This window comes from Ochlerotatus camptorhynchus, unplaced genomic scaffold (genome assembly GCF_037179485.1).
Source record: "Ochlerotatus camptorhynchus isolate MF236.1 unplaced genomic scaffold, CSIRO-AGI_Acam_v1.1 ptg000315l, whole genome shotgun sequence".
NCBI classification, from domain to species: Eukaryota; Metazoa; Arthropoda; class Insecta; order Diptera; family Culicidae; genus Ochlerotatus; species Ochlerotatus camptorhynchus.
In genome coordinates, this window is record NW_027040803.1 from 745,643 (window position 1) to 763,344 (window position 17,702).

The 17,702-nt window shown below is 39.1% G+C and overlaps 2 protein-coding genes across 4 annotated transcripts in view; both read left to right on the forward strand.

Moving 5' to 3' along the window:
- LOC135707657 (uncharacterized) overlaps positions 1–15,893 on the forward strand; it is a 72,299-nt gene extending 56,406 nt beyond the window's left edge. Inside the window, exons 5-11 of one of the 3 annotated variants that reach the window (XM_065229503.1) lie at positions 376–474; positions 532–630; positions 1,224–1,427; positions 1,547–3,319; positions 3,436–3,534; positions 15,027–15,125; positions 15,380–15,893. In XM_065229503.1, coding sequence (XP_065085575.1) covers positions 376–474; positions 532–630; positions 1,224–1,427; positions 1,547–3,319; positions 3,436–3,534; positions 15,027–15,125; positions 15,380–15,822 — 2,816 coding nt within the window. In that variant the 3' untranslated portion in view covers positions 15,823–15,893. Of the gene's footprint in view, positions 1–375; positions 631–1,223; positions 1,428–1,546; positions 3,320–3,435; positions 3,535–15,026; positions 15,126–15,379 lie in introns of all 3 variants that reach the window. The other 2 variants (XM_065229502.1, XM_065229504.1) reach the window with 2 other exon arrangements.
- Positions 15,894–15,902: 9 nt separating this feature from the next.
- On the forward strand, positions 15,903–17,257 carry LOC135707660 (ciliary microtubule associated protein 1A-like). Its single transcript, XM_065229512.1, has 3 exons — positions 15,903–16,065; positions 16,237–16,493; positions 16,882–17,257. The coding sequence occupies exons 1-3, from the start codon at positions 16,023–16,025 to the stop codon at positions 16,984–16,986; spliced, it is 405 nt and encodes a 134-aa protein (XP_065085584.1). The 5' UTR covers positions 15,903–16,022; the 3' UTR covers positions 16,987–17,257.
- Positions 17,258–17,702: the final 445 nt, after the last annotated feature.

The following is a 17,702-nucleotide window of genomic DNA, read 5'->3' on the forward strand; positions in this document are numbered from 1 at the left end:
TGTCCAATAGTTTGTACATGTCTGTTAACACCCATGACATATAAACAGTTCTTCACTATAAAATATATTGGACAATATTCATATACAACATACCCGTCACCAATGAGCAAATGAATGTCATGTACTAAGTATGTGAAACTAGCCAAAGAAGAAGATCTATTTGCGTTTGATGATGAATCATTTGACTGTATCTCTTATTTTTTTCGCTTTGATTGCATCACATTTTCCATAGACCGTTTTCATCATAAACACAAAACTCTGCTTTCGAATATCGATCGACAATTATTAACCATGGTTGATGTGTAGTAGAATCGTAGTAATTTGTAGACGTTTTTGGTAAGGTTATCTCAGTATCTGAACCGATTCGCCTTCTAGCTCCCTGTGATTACAAACCCGAAAAAGTAGTATTAGATAGCTCTCCAAGTTTTTCGTTCGGAATCAGGCCGGAGGTGAAGATTCGTAGCGAAACGCCAGGTACTGTAAGTCACCCGATGGTATTTTGCTTTGGGAGTAATGAATCAATTTTTCCAGCACCCGGTACCTACTCGCCGGAGAAAGTATTACAAGACAAATCACCAAAGTATAGCTTTGGCCTCAAAGTGATCCCCGAAAAGCACGAAGAAACGCCGGGTAGGTTAATTTACCTGAGCGACGCACAGTGCGTTGGATTTATGAAGGGCGGGTTTAGAATCGTAACTGAGTAACAGGATGTTGCCACGTTGTTTACATTTTAAAAGTAAATCTTTGTATTGTCTTGTCGATTGGTCAGCTATAAAGGTCAATAAAATCTACAATTTTTTACTGTTCGAGAAATTATTTGTTTGTGAAATAAAATTATTTCAATAGTTGCAATTAGATTAAGTTAGCTGAATTACACTATTTTTTTTTAAGATGATGCTTAGTTAAAAAAATATTTAAATTTGAATGACCAGCATCCATCTCTTAATAATATTTAACTTCAAAATTTGATACGCTTTTTAGCTCACCTAAACAATATTCCACATCAAATAAACAACCTCTTAAAAGTTGTACATACCTACTAAAAAGTTACATTAATATGAATAACCTCACAACTGCTAGAACGTGCGTAAGAAAGCTTCCCAGTACACACTATGCTAATACCTAATTTAACGATCTTCGCTCATGACCCCCTCCGCGCACTATGCGACGCATCGTCCGCTTCCGTTCACGCAGTTCGTTAACAATATCAAGTTCCATTTCAGCGCCCGGTGCCTATGAGCCGGAAAAGGCCAGCCAAGCCCTAGATAGGAAACCAGCTTATACGTTCGGAATGAAAACAATCATTGAAAAACCTAACAACACACCGGCTCCTGGAGCATACGAACCGGAAAAGGCCAAACTCGACAACACCCCGGCCTACAGCTTCGGAATTAGGCCCAATCTGGATAAGCCAAACAACAATCCTGGTAAGTTTCCGTGCGGCTGATGTCGGATCTTGGCCACATTCTCCTATTAGAATTAGAATCACAATCACTGTAGAATATCATCTTCTTCATTAAAACCGTTGTCTCACCTCCATCCGCAGCACCCTGTCAGTACGAGCCCGAGAAGGCCAAGAAACTCGATCACTCACCCGCATATCCATTCGGCATGCGTATCAATCACGACAAGCCTAGCAATACGCCTGCCCCCACGGCTTACGCAGTAGAGAAAGTAAATCTAGACCATCATCCCGCGTACAGTTTTGGTCAGCGAACGAAAACCGACAAACCGAACAGCAATCCAGCCCCGGGAGCGTACGCACCGGAAAAGGCCAACCTGGACGGGGCACCGAAGTATAGCTTCGGCCTTCGACCGACAATCGACAAGGTGAGCTGCGTTCCCGCACCAGGAGCTTATTCTCCCGAAAAAGCCAAATTAGATAGCACTCCGTCCTATAGCTTCGGAGCACGAATCAATCTCGAGAAACCAAGTGCCATTCCCGGACCGGGAGCCTACGATGCCGATAAGATGATGGACAAAAACTCTCCGGCCTATAGCTTCGGAGCGAGGACTAACGTTGACAAGAAGAGCGATATCCCCGGTCCGGGAGCCTACGATAATGATAAGGTAGTAGATAAGACACCAGCTTATAGCTTCGGATTAAGGACAAACGTTGAGAAGCCTAACGTAGTTCCGGGGCCGGGTGCCTACGATTCGGAAAAGGTAGTAGATAAGAGTATGCCGGCATACAGTTTCGGTCTTAGGACTAACGTTGATAAACCTAATACGGTTCCCGGTCCGGGAGCGTACGATTCCGATAAAACAGACAAGGGAGCTCCCTCGTACAGTTTTGGTGTCAAAACAAATCTCGAAAGGCCGAATAACGTTCCCGGTCCAGGAGCTTACAACTCGGATAAGACAACAGACAAGGGTACTCCGTCGTACAGCTTTGGAATGAAGACAAATGTTTCGAAACCCAACATGGTACCCGGGCCAGGTGCTTACGATGCAGATAAGTCACTGGATAAGAGCACCCCGGCTTATAGTTTCGGGGTAAAGCCCAATCTCGATAAGCCAAATACCATCCCTGGACCGGGAGCCTATGACTCTGACAAGGTAATAGATAAGACTACTCCTTCATACAGTTTCGGCGTGAAGACCAATTTAGAGAAGCACAATAACGTTCCCGGTCCGGGGGCTTACGATTCGGATAAAGTGGTTGACAAATCTACCCCTTCCTACAGTTTTGGAGTCAAAACCAATGTCGAACAGAAGAATACCATCCCGGGCCCAGGAAGCTACGACAACGATAAAATTGTCGACAAAACTCTTGCTTACAGCTTTGGAGTGAAAACCAACACAGCCAAGGCATTTAACACTCCAGCTCCCGGGTCATACTCCCCGGAGAAATGCAACCCCGATCACTCTCCTCAGTACAGCTTCGGAGTGAAATCGAACGTGGAAAAGAAGAACACCTATCCGGGTCCGGGTGCCTACAACCCGGAAGCCGCAAATTCCGACACAATGCCTTCGTTCACATTCGGAGTTCGTCCCAATATCGATAAAATCGATGTCACTCCTGCACCGGGAAGTTATTCGCCCGAGAAAGCCAAGATTCATAACCCAGCTTTCACGTTTGGAGTTAGGCCCAACATCGACAAGATCCAGCTTACTCCGGCTCCTGGAGCGTACAATACGGAAGCGGTGAAGCTGGATAGTACTCCTGCGTACTCGTTCGGAGTGAGGCCACATGAGGATAAGATTCAAGTGACACCGGCTCCCGGGGCGTACGAAGTCGACAAGGTCAAGCTGGACCATGGACCGGCGTATCAGTTCGGTATCAAGGTCAATCGTGAGAAGGCGAACGATGTGCCAGGTAATGATGTACCAATGTGTGACAGTTTTCCTATGCCGTTCGCTTTTGATTACGAGTTCTTTGGTTTGAGATGAAAGTGTGTATGTGTTGACTAAAATATGGTTTCTCTGTTGTAGCTCCTGGAACGTACAACCTAGACAAATCAAAACTGGATCATTCTCCTGCCTACTCGTTTGGTATTAAGCACAAAGGTGAAAAGCTGAAGGATACCCCAGGTAATTGGGTGGTTCATATTCACATGCATTGAAAAAAATGTATTGTTGGATGAAAGGGGAGTTACAATTAATTCCCGTTTCTTTAACTCTCAAACCCCCAACGGCAAAAACTACCCCATTTCAATTTAAAATATTTTCATGATTTGTTTTAAATCCTTTAAAATTCATCACAACATGAGGAGTTAACGATTTTTTTTAGATGGATGGATAAAAAATTTGTTCATTTAATGACAGCGCTATGATAGTTTTACCATTTTACAGTATTATACCATCGACAGACATACAAAGCAGTACCGTTGTACCATAGAGATAACTCTAAGACTAGTAGGTCCCAAAGAAACTCAACTTTTTGACTCAGCTCTGGTACTATCTTCGGTCCCAAGCTAATCGATTCACCCCTCGAAACATGGGAAAATTCACTAACCCCTCAATTTATCTGTCAAACTTCCATAGCTAATCAAAACAAACATAGTGTAGGACTAGAATTTTGACTAGAATGGGATACGTTAATCGATTTGCTTGGGACCAATAGACTAGTCAAGAAATGAGCCTATTTAAAATCGTTAGATTCCACCGTTTGGTACAACGGTGTACTTTGCATGTTTGTACAAGGTCTTAGACGTTGGTGGGCATGAGAGTTAATCGTTTAGTTCTGACTGATCGCGTATTTCGTTTACAATGTGCAGATTTCTTCATTGTTCAGTAGTAATTGTTAAGAGTTATAACTAACTGCTGATAAAAACAAATGGGAGTTTAGCTTAGGACTCTTTAGCTCAGCTAGCCGGCGTTGCTAGTTCGCTAATCGTCTCGTCTCTACATTAAGGTCCTCAATCTCAGGTCATGCGATTTGCTCAGTTTATGGGTAAAAGCAACACGGGGAGGAGGAAGGTGGAAAAACTCGTGGAAGCAAATTTAAAGGGACAAAACTCGACTAGTGCTATAGTGTTATTTTGGAATACACTGGAAACGAGACCCATTCTACTTAGAAGGCACCATTTAAAGGCATCAAACTGTTAAAAATACCGCTTCCAGGAATAGTGCAACGTGATCAACCAGAGTCTGCCAGCAGACTTGCTCTACATGCTGCATAGCTCTGTCTGTACTTGTATTACAGTCCTGCTGACTATAAATCCTCAAAAGGGAGAGGTTGGTGAAGAAAACAAAATAAAATTGGGTTCTGTAAGGGTATTTAGGTAAATTCGTATTCGTAATCTGCATTAAAAATGGAACCGAAATCCAAAAGTTCGTAGATTTTGGTACACTTCAACTATTTGAAATAAGTGCGATTACATTAGCAAAAAAACACCATTTTAGTGCCCCTCGGTAGGACTTTGTATGAGAGTGAGCTGTCAATTGGTTAGTTTAGTGTCAAACAGTGAAGTTATTGTTTTGCTTTAAATCTTGTTTTAAAAATCGAAATGAAAGTCTATGGGTTCGACAATATATCGTTGTTTCAGCTGCTTATAATGACCGACATGTTTTTCAAAATTAAAGAACCCAATTCGGCAGCAGGATTTTGTATGTCAGTTATCTTGCAATCCTTGCCAGAAGATAGCATTTCACATGACTTTTCTTTTCGATTCGATGTACGTGTAAAATAGTAATTGAGTGAATCGAAATATTTTGCTCATTTCTAGGTGCCATCAATTAATCAATAGAGTTAGAATATCATTTTTGAATCCAAAACCCAGTTGAATTTGAGAAACACACGAAAAATAAAGGTGTTTGAGTTTCTATTTGATTACAATACTCTCAAGTATGGTCTAGTTGTCTCGTAAAACAAGACAAAATAAAAATACTCTGAAATATGATCTAGTAAGAATAAAAATCCTCGGGAAAATGCTAATGGGAATGTTCGATTGGTTCAGATTTTGACAGTTCATTTGGCTCAAAACAGCATCTCCGCTCATCTTTTTCTCTGAGCGTTTCTACTGCAGACGGCACACAGTGGGACGAAACCAAAAAATGTTTCTTAATATTTTGAATACTTTATTTGAGTGGTGAAATATTTTGATTAAGGGAGATATACACTCAGATAGAAAAATAACTTTTTATGTCTTGTTAAAATTGATGAGCATCTATGAAAACATTGTAAATTAAAATAACTATTTTAAGAAAATTTGACTGCAATTTTCTATCTCTTATCTGGGCGAAGTGATATGGTGACAATGGAGTACAAATGGTTTTATCCCTTGAAGCCCGTTTTTTACCATAACGTTTTTGTTTGAATTTTAAATGTTATCAATGTTCTTCAAAGTTGCAAGTGCTCTAAAAATGCACATTTTTGCTCAAGAAAACAAAATGCTATCTCTTCGTTTAAAGAATTTACATCCGTATTTATAATCTTCAAGGAGGTGTATCTTGCAGGTTAGCAGGTATTAGCAGCTAAACTCAATGTAATTTCGGAGGATCCTCTATGAATAGTATATGCAACAGTAGGGTATAAGATTTTGAACAAAATAACGATGAGTTTAGCTGCTAATTCCTGCTAACCTGCTAGATACATCTCCTTGAAGATAGCATTATAAAATTATAAAAACGGATGTAAATCCTTAAAACAAAGAGATAGCAATTTGTTTTCTTGAGCCTAAATGTCGGTTTTAAAGCACTTACAACTTTGTACGACATTGACAAAATTGGAAAATTCAAACAAAAAAGTTATGGTAAAACAACCGGTTTTAAATTGATACTACCGTTCGTACTCCATTTTCACCCTATAACTTTGTCCAGTTGGGAGATATAAAATTTTAGTTTTGGACGAATTTTCTTAAAATAACCTCATTTACAATGTTTATATAAATGTTCGTCGATTTTAATTTATTTCTTTTTTTTATCTGAGTGTATACCCCTCTTAAACAAAAGCAGTTGATGATCAATGAGCTGGATTACCGAGGTGAATCAATCGGTTAAGTTGTGTGAGTGAAACCCATGTAAGAGACAAGCAATTAGTGACGTCACTAATTGCGTTTACGTTGATTTTTTGTTTTACTAATACAACCATATTTCACGAAGCCCAGGGCTGAAAGTCTCCTTAATAAAGATATAAAAAAAAAAAATATTTCACGATCAGCTTCACCTCTCTCTGTACCTTATTGGTTGATGATCACTTCACCAACAGTAGGAAGTTCCCTTCGCATTGCATTATATTTCCAGCGTTGTAATCCAGACTGGACCCACGTGTGTAAGTACGATGAAGATACGCTAGCCAGAAGACACCTGTTGCTACTAAAGGTTGAACACGAAAAAATCCGGAAACGAAAATCTTGTTGGGGTTTGAAAAGAAGGTCAGAAACACTTCTTTACAGAATTTCAAATGTTTTCATAATTAATACATATCTTCAAAACGAACGAAAAGTCGTTTTACTGTAGCAAAAAGGTGATTAAAAGATTAAGGACAGTAATGATCCGCGAATAGGCAATTAATTAAGAAACTACACGTCCGTTGGGGTTTTCCAAATCATAAAATCCATTTATCTCCGCGAATAGTGCCTTTATCGATATTTTAGAGTTGTTTGGGTTTTCCAAATATTATTATTATCCATTTATCTCCGTGAATAAGGCCTTTTCGAGATGGTAGGGGTGTTTGGGTTTTCCAAATCTTAAAAGTTGATTATCTCCGAAAATAAAGCCTTTAAAAAGATTTTAGAGGTGTTTGGGCTTTTCAAATTTTAAAATCCATTTATTTTCGGAAAAAAAACCTTTATCGAAATTTTAGTGGTGTTTGGGTTTTTCAGAATCCATTTATCTCCTAGAGTAAGGCTTCTAACGAGAATTAAAGAAGTGTGGGGGGTTTCCGAGGGGGACGACTCTATCTACGCTGCAGGAAAGATTGTGTTTTGCTGTGGCTAGCTGCTCACACGCTGAGTAGATAGAAAGACGATTGATGACGATTCTGAAGATTTCCAGCAAAAAGATGATGCGCGATGCAAGAAGATGTTAGAAATGCAAGAAGATTTTTCGAAGAATGATTCGCTAGTGTGAGATTTTTTGATCATCTAAAATTGAGATTTAGATGTGTCGCCCCCCTCGGGGGTTTCCCAAATCTTAAAATCCATTTTTATCCGTGAATACAGTCTTTGGAGATTTAGGGCAGGTATATACAACATTTGTTACCCAAGTTTTTGATATTATCCAGAAAAATAAATTAAGCCTTTTATGTTTTTGTTTTTGTTTGTCTCAACAAATCCAAACACATAAAGCAATGATACAGACAAAACGGTCGCTACGACTACCATGACAAACTCGCTCTGTGACATAGCTCGATCGGAGTGGTAGAAGGATAATGATATATTGCTTGCCTGCTTTGTTGCAATATACACAGATGAGGACATAGCTTGATCTGAATCGAGAAAAGACAACAACAAAATTCCCATTAACATACGTATATCATCTTCCGGTTTATTTTGTGAAGCAGCTTGTCAACAATTTACTTGTTTCCTTCTACCGCCCCGAGTAAGCTGTGTCGCACGGGCTGCTTGTCATGAAAAAAAAGAAGAAGATCATATCATTATTGTTTTCCACTTCTGACATAGCGATTTCATTCGGTTCGTTGGTCGTCATTTTGCCATTTGAAGATATTTTTGATTCCTTGCTCACAGGACAATCCCGTTTTTGAGATCGAGTTTTGTTTTTATTTGCCTTGTTTTCAGTTCCTTCCGGATTTCCTACACGGTTAGAAAAAAGTACCCAAAATTAACTTCTTTTCACTCATCTCGGCACTATAGTGCAGGAACCCAAAAGAAGGTAAATCGGGTCAAAGTAATTTTCATTAACTTGTGTGCAGTTCGTATGGAATTTTCCACTAGCTTTTTAACCAAAAGTAAGTTAGTTGTACCCAACAGTAGGTAAATATGGTTATACCCAACGTTGGGTTCCTACACTTTACTACCCCTGTTGGGTGATTTTGCTCCTTCTTTTTTGACAACATTAGAAGGAGAAAATGAGACAAACTAGTCAAAAGTAGGTAAAAGTGAACTGGCCGTTGGGTACTTTTTTCTTACCGTGTAAAACATGACCAATGTAGTCTTGTGTACTTCAAATGACTACACAGATTTATAGATAAACCTTTCAATAGGTCCTATCTGCATAGGTTGAATCTCCTTTTCTCTTTTGTTAATCACTCAGCTGCGAAACCTTTCCCTGTTGTATTTGACGTCTAGCTTCCAAGATAAGAACCTCCTTAATCAAACTATGTTTGAAAAAATTGCGCAAAACTAGGGGCATCCCACTCTAAACATAGTATTTCTCGCGTTGTACACAGAAAGTCCTTACTGATATCTAAGATACATGAAAATACTTGAAAATACTTAGCGTTAGTTTGAAACCCTCGTTGCTATACACATTTAATTTTTTTTGTTTATCCAATGTCGTCTGGCATTTTTTTGCGAATATTTTTAAAGTACCCATTCTTTGCCAGAAATTCAATCCTTATTTATATGCCTTACATTTAAAGTGACGGAATGTTATCCTCACAGACAAACAGACATAACACTCGCAAATTTTTCATCGGACAAGCATTTAACGGACAATTTAAAAGTATCGTAGTTGGTAGTACCGCCACCTGTGGCGCGCATAGTCAATTCCCTTGCGTTTGACGTTTACACACTACCGCCATCTGTTCAGCGTAGTGCCCATCACAGTATACTCAACAGATGGCGGTAATGTTTTAGCGACGATGTTTTACAGTGAGAAATATTCAATGTGTTATGTCTGTTTGTCTGTGTTATCCTGGTAATGGTTTCAATTTTGAGAACTAATTGAATGATGTCATGACGCATTATGCTAGCCTTCAAACATTTCACGTTATGGTCTTTCTGATAGTCGTGGGAATCTTCCACCCGTTCTTCGTTAATTTGTAGGTGAAAATTAGGATATTGACAGTGTCACAGTAACTGGAGTAATTTAGATGCTGATCAGATGCTGAGTCAGAAGTTTTGGAGGCTTTCCACAATATTCGCAAATTTATTTTAGCTTTCAGAAAATCATATCTCATAGCCTCCCACCGAATGTGTTTATCTAAAAGTGAACAATTATTTCTTTCAAAGTGTTTTTATGTTACTTCATACGCGAAGTTAGCGATTTTCAGAGTTGGTTGGAAATGCTAACATGAAGCTTTAGTGCGATAATTTATTAGCTAGAGAATGATCTTTTAGAAGAGAGTAGGTGGATAGTTCCGTTAGAGTACGGTAGTATGAAAATTGAATACAAGTTGAAAATGAGCGAAGGACCATTAATGTGACAGAAGAACAACATCGAATATAACCTCAAAATGTCAGAGGGATAAACACCACCGTTGAGTGAAGTACAGAACAGCGAACGATACTGTACGCTTTGTGAAGGTCATGACCATGTAGATGATATGGTCCAGTGTGATATCTGCGATTTCTGGACCCATTATAGTTGTGCTGGTAAGACAACAGCTGTAAAGGAGGTTCCGTAGATGTGCTCGAAGTGCACAAATATGCTGAAGGTGCCGAAAGGAACCAAAAAGTCTGTCCTAAAGAAAACACCTAGCAGAAAGAATAGTGCGAGGAGTGATGCCGGATCCGAATCTGGAAAAGGAAGTACCTATGAGGTTAGCCTGGAGGAATCCCTAGACCAGTTTCAGCAGGAGAAAAGCGCAAAGGAGATTGCGCTGGAGGAAGAGAAATTCCTCCATGAAAAGCGATAGGAGGCTGAGCGGGAGATTTTTCAAACCGAGAGTTATCTTCCGTCACTCTTTCAACAAAGAAATTCCTAGATTTAGGACTTAGGGATTCAATTGTTATTTTATTTAGGCACGCCAACGATGTAGAATGAGCTACTTACTAGTTACTTAGGGTAAATCAGGCATATAACGTTTAGGAACAAATTATAGGTTACTAGATTTTAGGATCAAATTGTAGTATCTAGATTAAGCAAATATAGGGCTATTAAATTCAATATTTTCACGAATTCCACCTCCAACTAACGTACTTCAGCAGCTAGCTCACTACAAATCACTAAAATTTAATTAAACGATAGGTAAAGTAACAAATTTAGGCAATTAACTTGATTGAGCTGTAAAACGTGTGCTAGATGTTTTGGAATTGTACCTTATTTTCCTCTTTTTTCTCGTTCTTACTCCGACCTATCTAAACTCACAGTTCCGTTGAACCAAACCTGACGTCTGTCATTTCTGACTGCGACCGTTACCGTAGTTCTCTGAATCTTCCACAGGGTTGTCGCTGGGCTTGGCGGTACAGGGTTATCCCGATATTCCGAACAGCTATGATCCATAAATTAGTCGTATATTATTCACGTTTTGGACACTATATTATTAATTTTGATCCATACACCATGGGGCCTTATAGCCTAGTCAGGAAAGGCACGGTATTACCAAGCCGGAGGCGGCGGGAGCGAATCCCGATCCGGTCGAAGAAATCTTTCGGGTTGGAAATTTTCTCGACTTCCCTGGGCAATAGAGTATCATTGTGCTTGCCACACAATATACAAATTCATGCATTGGTATTGGCATCGAAAAGCTCTTAATTAATAACTGTGGAAGTGCGTTTAGAATACTAAGTTGAGATCACGCAATAAGCTAATATGCGCTAAGCAATAAGTTTGAAATGCGAACAAGAAGAAGAAGAACCATGAAAAATTGCTCCATTACTACTTAGATTTACTGCCCTGCCGTGTTTTTTTTAGGTAGAGGTGCGGAGCGATGGTCAAGCGTCTAGAATTAGCTTCTATAATAAACTTCGTAAGAAAATGTGAAAAATAAATGTAAATTTAATGGATCATGGATAGGGTAGGTGTTCCAGTTATTGGTAGACGTTCCTATTATAGTGTGTTTCAATTATAGTCTATGGGATATACATATGTTTTTCATGTTTTGGACCCTTTCTTAATTTGATCCATAAACCTTGAAAAATTGCTACATAGCTACGTACACACTTAGAAATACCTAATTTTACACGTGACGGAATCCATCTTTGACATAAGGGATGAGACGTAAACAAACATGTCATGTGCTCCGAGACTGAAAAGTTCGGTACTCGACGAAAAGTACGTTTGATTGAGCTGAGTTTTGCGTCTATTACGACTCAATTTTATGTCAAAAATGACGTTCGTATATGTCAGTCTCAGAGCACCTAAATTTACATGAATTTTTTTAAGAGTGTAGCTACTCAGATATACTGTTTACTGCCCGTGTTTTTTTTTGTCAGAAGAGCGGAACGATGGGAGAGCGTCTAGAATAAGCTTCTTAAAGAAGTTTCTAAATGAAACTTCCATAGGAAACTTCTTCATAATCTTCTTTTGGAAGCAAATTCTAGACGCTTGCCCGTCACTTCGCACCTCTACCTAAAATACACGGGCAGGACAGTAAATCTAAGAAGATATGCAGTGGAGCAATTTTTCAAGGTTTATGGATCAAAATTAAAAAAAAAAATAGTGTCCTAAACATGAATAATAGGGTATACGTCCCTAACCTCGGTCTAATATGCAGCCATAGATTACGTTTTTAATCATAACTCATCAATTAATTTACCTGCAAACGATATTCTACTGCTAAATGGTATGCTTAGATATGCTTATCATGTCGTTTGCTATCAGGAACCGCAAAAAGTTGAAAAACTTACTTTTTTTAAGACAAAAACTCACCAGGGAAATGTATGTAATATCGGTCTATTGTCCCCAAATTGGGTCTATTTATGGATGCAACTTCGTCCTATCCTGTTTGATTCTCAAAAAAAACGCTCTTGGTAACGTTTTCTTATGTATTTTTTTTATCACTATCACTGTTAACTTAATACTCTTCATTCCTCAAAACATTTCTTAGAGAAAATTTTACGAAAACTACATTAAATCACTCAAGTTAAAAATTAAAAATTAAAAATTTCGCTTATCGTCTTTCGACCGCAGAATATCTAAATCAAAACATTGTGATGTTCATTATACAGATTTGGCAGAAAAAATCTCCCTTCCTGTTCGTTCCTTATCATCCAAATGCAAACCACATTGTTGACGTTACTCTTATTGCTATATGCTGTCAAATGAATTTCATGGGCCATAGTTAGGAACATAGAAAAGAAATGTGTCCCTAAAGTTGGGTCCATGTTTTACTTGTGAAAACGTTGTTAAACATTTAAAATAAACATAAAATATTCAAACAGCAACTGTAAGTTTTACGTCTAGTGTGTATTATCAGGTAATTCCATTCAATAAATGCCATAATCAGGCCATTTGATGATCGTCAGTGCAACCTTCCCATCTTAACCTTAGAAGTCATGGCGGCTAAAAACTCCGAACAGAGTGATATTCTCAACCAGTTTTATTACTTACGAGAGCTGAAAATGTATTGAAATGTTGTGATATAAATTGATTTGTGTGTGGTACACATTTATCAATCATCAGTGATCAATATTTTCCTTATTTTTTGTGTAATATTCCTTAATTAATTATTTATTTGCGTGATAGGCCGAATGAAAGGACTAGACCCACATTACATACCGTAACCCTATACGTCTAATTTAAGGATCATGCCTATGAGACTGATGCAAAATTTGTTTTTTTCGCTCCACAGTGCTTAAATGGTTTCAAATCGGGTCCTGATTAGCCTCCCAAAGTTACAATTCATTTGTGTTACATATGAGCCTAATACCCACAAATGTTGGTGACGGGTTTTGAACGTACCAGGAGGTCTACCAAAGTTTCTCTGAACAAGGGCAGGAACACCGTTAGCCCATTCGCCATTTCAGGAATGTGTCACTGTTCCATACTCAGGATCATAAAACCGTGGACCCCCGGTAATGTGACCGTTTCTAAGCTGGACTATTTTTAATTTAAACTCCGCTAATCTGCGCGCCATTCAAACTAAAAATTGCGATATATAACATTGCGATACGGAACGCAGAATCAAAACAAAACAGCAAATAAGACTGCCAGAAACATGCTTTACAAAAGCTGAATTTGAAAAAAATAAGTTATTGTTGGATTCGGAATAACACTGGCGATTTTCATGAGGGTAACGGGCGAACGTGGTAAGATGATGATCCTGGCCTATGTTACTGTCTTTGGCAAAGTTGTAAGGCTATTTGGTTAAATGCACAAGTTTCCCCACTACGTGGCGCTTATGTGCAAGTCAACTTCCTTGATATTAAAAGATAATCCCTTAATAAAGATTAAATATATCGTCATTGTAATAAACGAAGTCGTTGAGCGCTCGATTTATGCACGAAGACATATTATGTTTCAGGTTAATATGTATTGCCGAAGCCATCATTTATCAAATATTAAAATGTATGCTTGGGGGCACACGTTTTAGACTATGCTATCAAACAAAAAATCCACAAAGAACTCTACATTATTTATTATTTTCAAGAGATACGATTACACCAAATGCCGAACGAACATCAAAATCATCATCATCACTCAGATTTGAATTCATTTGGTAATCATTGTTATTATTTTTGATGTTTTAGCTCTTATTTCGAATAGTAAAACTTGCTATTGGTTTGATGTTCTCTTTTACTCGGGTTCTAAAACTAATATTCGGGGATTCATACAAATATTTTCGACGTTGTCCTACATTAATTAATATTCCTTGCGTTTAGTTCAACGGGAAGCTTACAGCCCAAAAAATAATTTCTGTCTCGTTTTTATTTTCCTAAATTTTTTGGAAAATGTTATGAAAAATTGTTTCTTAGATTATCGAACAAATTATATCTATGTAAAAAACATGTTTTCTATCTCAGCATAAACAAAAAATGGACTCTAAAAAAACCGAAAGGTCGATTTTACGGTTAATTAAGTACAACTTTTTTATTATGTCACTGAAAGAATGTTGTTATACGCAAATTTCCTTAAGAATCTGAGGAAAAAAAATAAAAAAGTTTTAAATTTTTCGATATCTTTTCCCAATAATATTAAAAAAATAGAAATAAGAACAAAGTTGTTTGAGCGGTATGGTAAGTGCACCAGTTTTAGCCATAGTTTCCTATTTTGGCCTTACCTCAGAAAAACGATTAAATCACAATCTTCGTTCGTTTTATGAGCGATATCTTCTTCTTCTTCTTCTTCTTCTTCTTTGCATTTCAAGCTTATTGCATATCGCATATTAACTTATTGCGTGCTCTCAACTTAGTGTTCTAGATGCACTTCTACAGCTATTAATTGAGAGCTTTCGAAGCCTGTACCATTTTTGCATTAGTATAAATGTGTGGCAAGTCCAATCATACTTCTATGCCCAGGGAAGTCGAGAAATTTTCCAGCCCGAAAAATTCCTAGACCAGACCGGGAATCGAACCCAGCCACCTCCAGTATGGTCTTGCTTTGTAGCTGCACCTTTACCGACTGAGCTAAGGGAGGCCCCTTAGCGGGAGGGAGGGCGATATCTCGAACGTGTAAATATTTTCAAAACATGGCCAAAATAGGAGCATGGCCAATATATGTGCGTTTCCCCTAAGCTTCCCGTTAAGCAATCGGATATTTCGTAAATCTCTTTTCACTAATACGCTTAATTTTTTTAGCTCCCTCCGCCTACCAGCCGGAAAAGTGCAAAATCGACGTCGCCCCAGCGTTCACGTTCGGCGTGAAGGTAAATTGTGAAAAGTTCACTGTTAGCCCAGGTAAACTTTTTTCTTTTGATTTGCCCGTAACCCAACTGCCACTTAGAGCATGTATGTACAAACTTTCGAAACCGTTCTCACCAATTTGTCTTGTTTTCCTTTTACATTTTCTTTGTTTTTTGTATGAACCAACATCAAATATTATATTTTGCTCGCTACTCCCACCATCAAACACACACACACCCACACACATGGTTGGACGAAAACAAAAATCTTAAAAATTCCCCCCACCGCAAAATCGAAACTGTGTGTAGCCATCATGAGCAATGGCATCAACGGCGGCACATCCACTTCAATCACCTCAGCCACCACCGCTACCAGTGCCACAACCACTACAACTGCAGTCATGGAAAATGGGGCTGGCACCGTAGCACTGCAGCAATCTAGCCAGAAAAGTAGTGTACAGAAACAACAGCAACAGCAACAGCAGCGCTCTCAGCAAACCCAGCAGGTGGTAAGCAATGGGGGTGGCATCACTACCACCACCTCCACGACCAGCGGAAGTGTCAAGATGACCCGTGAACGGAAAACCGTCAGCGAAGAGCACGTGACTTCATCGACGGGCACCACCAGCACCACTTCGGGGACCACTGCTGTGACCAACGAGAACCTGGTTCCGAACTGCATCGCTGGTGTAAAATCGCTGCAGAACGTGCAGCACCAGCGAATGGTTTGCACCGGACATTTCCGAGCTTGATTTGCGCGTTTTGTGTTTCCAGTGAACTCATGTTTTGTAAACTTTGTATTAGTTTTGTTAATTGTTTGTTAGCTTCCTAAATGTAGCTTCTGAAGTTGCTTATTATTTGACCTGGTAGACTTATTTCAATGTCAATTGACGCACTTTTGATGTAAGAGTTTGAGTAGCTTTTGAATTTTGTAGTTGTCGGTATTAGTAGAATGCATGTCCTAGTTCATCGCCGAGCTGTAATCTTATTTGAAGGTAAGTTTCAAACAATAGTGATAGCACGACCACTATCTAGTTCTCAATGAATTTACGAACAAACACATACGGATTAATGATTTATGGTTCCATAACTGTCGTTGGTATGCTGTGCCGGAAATAGGTACCATTTCATCATCGTTACCACTTCCTTTTTTTTCCTCTCACCAGCCCCGAATGAATATCACATCCCAGACGTGCTTGGTTCAAGCAAAGAAGGCCCGATCCGGTCGGCACCCGCCTACACAATCGCAGGTCGGGCGAAATCGCAACTTCCACAGTGTATCACTTTCCCTGGCCCCGGTCATTACGATGCCAAAATCGATCCGCTGGTAAAGAAGGCTCCGATGTTCTCGATGGCCACCCGATTCCGAATGCCAACGGACGAAGCGATGAAACCGGGCCCAGCGGCACACCATCCGGAGAAGGTAATTGAACGTTCGCGAAATGCAATTCTGCTGCAGTTTTCTGTCGTCCAATCAATACTAACCTGTTGCTTTCTCCTGAATGTTGCGCTTAATTCCTCCTCAAACGATCCCGACTCAAACAGGGCTACTACATCTACCGATCTGTCCCAGCAACTTCCTTTTCCATTCGCCACTCGCAGTACCTAGCGCACAAAACCCCCCGATTGGCAGATGATATTAAAACTACTTACTGGGATTGAATACATGGAAATTCCCATTTCGTGTCATGTTATAATTTATCTATCTTTTCTCTTCCTTTTTTATACCGCCATCACATGTGGTCATCCACCATGAAAATATACACACATACACGCACGCCACACACTCGCTCATACGTTAATCCCACCAGGTGAACCTAGGACACGTGCCGTCGTACAGTTTTGGGATTAAGCATTCGGAGTATCTTGGACAGTTTCCAGAGCCGTCACGCTACCGTAACCAACTAATCTTTTGAGTTTAAAATGAGTTTATTTAATTTTGCAGGATTTTTTTTTAAATTTCATTCGGTTTTAATCGGCTTTTGCTTTATAAGGTGCTACGAAGGATTTTATGTTTTTTTATTTATTTAAACGAATCAAATATGAATTCATCCAGGGAAGAGTGCAAACAGTACGGTGTCATTTTTTGCTCGAAGAAATGGTGTTATGAAGTTGGTAAGATTATTAGTTTTATTTTTATGATTTCTGTTTTGTTTTGATGAATAAACAATTAACTTTCAACTCTTACGAGCAGAACTATGCTTGATTCAGGAAAGAAATCCTAACAATTTCAACGGATAGCTAATTGGAATCAGTGATTTAGTGCATTCGTTCATTGTTTCTACGAACCTGGGCGAAGCAACGGGAGAAGTTGGAAGAGACCTTTCAGAAGGCAGTAAAGAGTGTGTGTGTTTCATTCTCTATCCCTCACCCAGCCGGGGGCGTTGGACAAAGTAGAACTGCGAATAATTTGATCAAATCTCATGCTCCGTTATGGTGCCCTTTATGTTGTGTAGACCAGTACTTCAAAAAGGGTAACTTTTGAGGCAAGACAGGGTGTCCTCAACAAGTTAAGGGAACAGGATGCACTAGATGTCCACAACAGGTACAGCAAAACATCACATAGACGCCCTTATTCACACTAACTACTCAGGGGGTGGAAGGTCAAGAAGAACCACCGCCACCAACTAAA

Excerpts from the sequence above, each read along its gene's own strand:
- LOC135707660 (XM_065229512.1), top strand. The coding sequence starts at position 16,023 with ATGCATGTCCTAGTTCATCGCCGAGCTGTAATCTTATTTGAAG. Across the intron at positions 16,066-16,236 it reads AGCTGTAATCTTATTTGAAG|CCCCGAATGAATATCACATC; the intron begins GTAAGTTTCAAA and ends TCCTCTCACCAG. Across the intron at positions 16,494-16,881 it reads CGGCACACCATCCGGAGAAG|GTGAACCTAGGACACGTGCC; the intron begins GTAATTGAACGT and ends TAATCCCACCAG.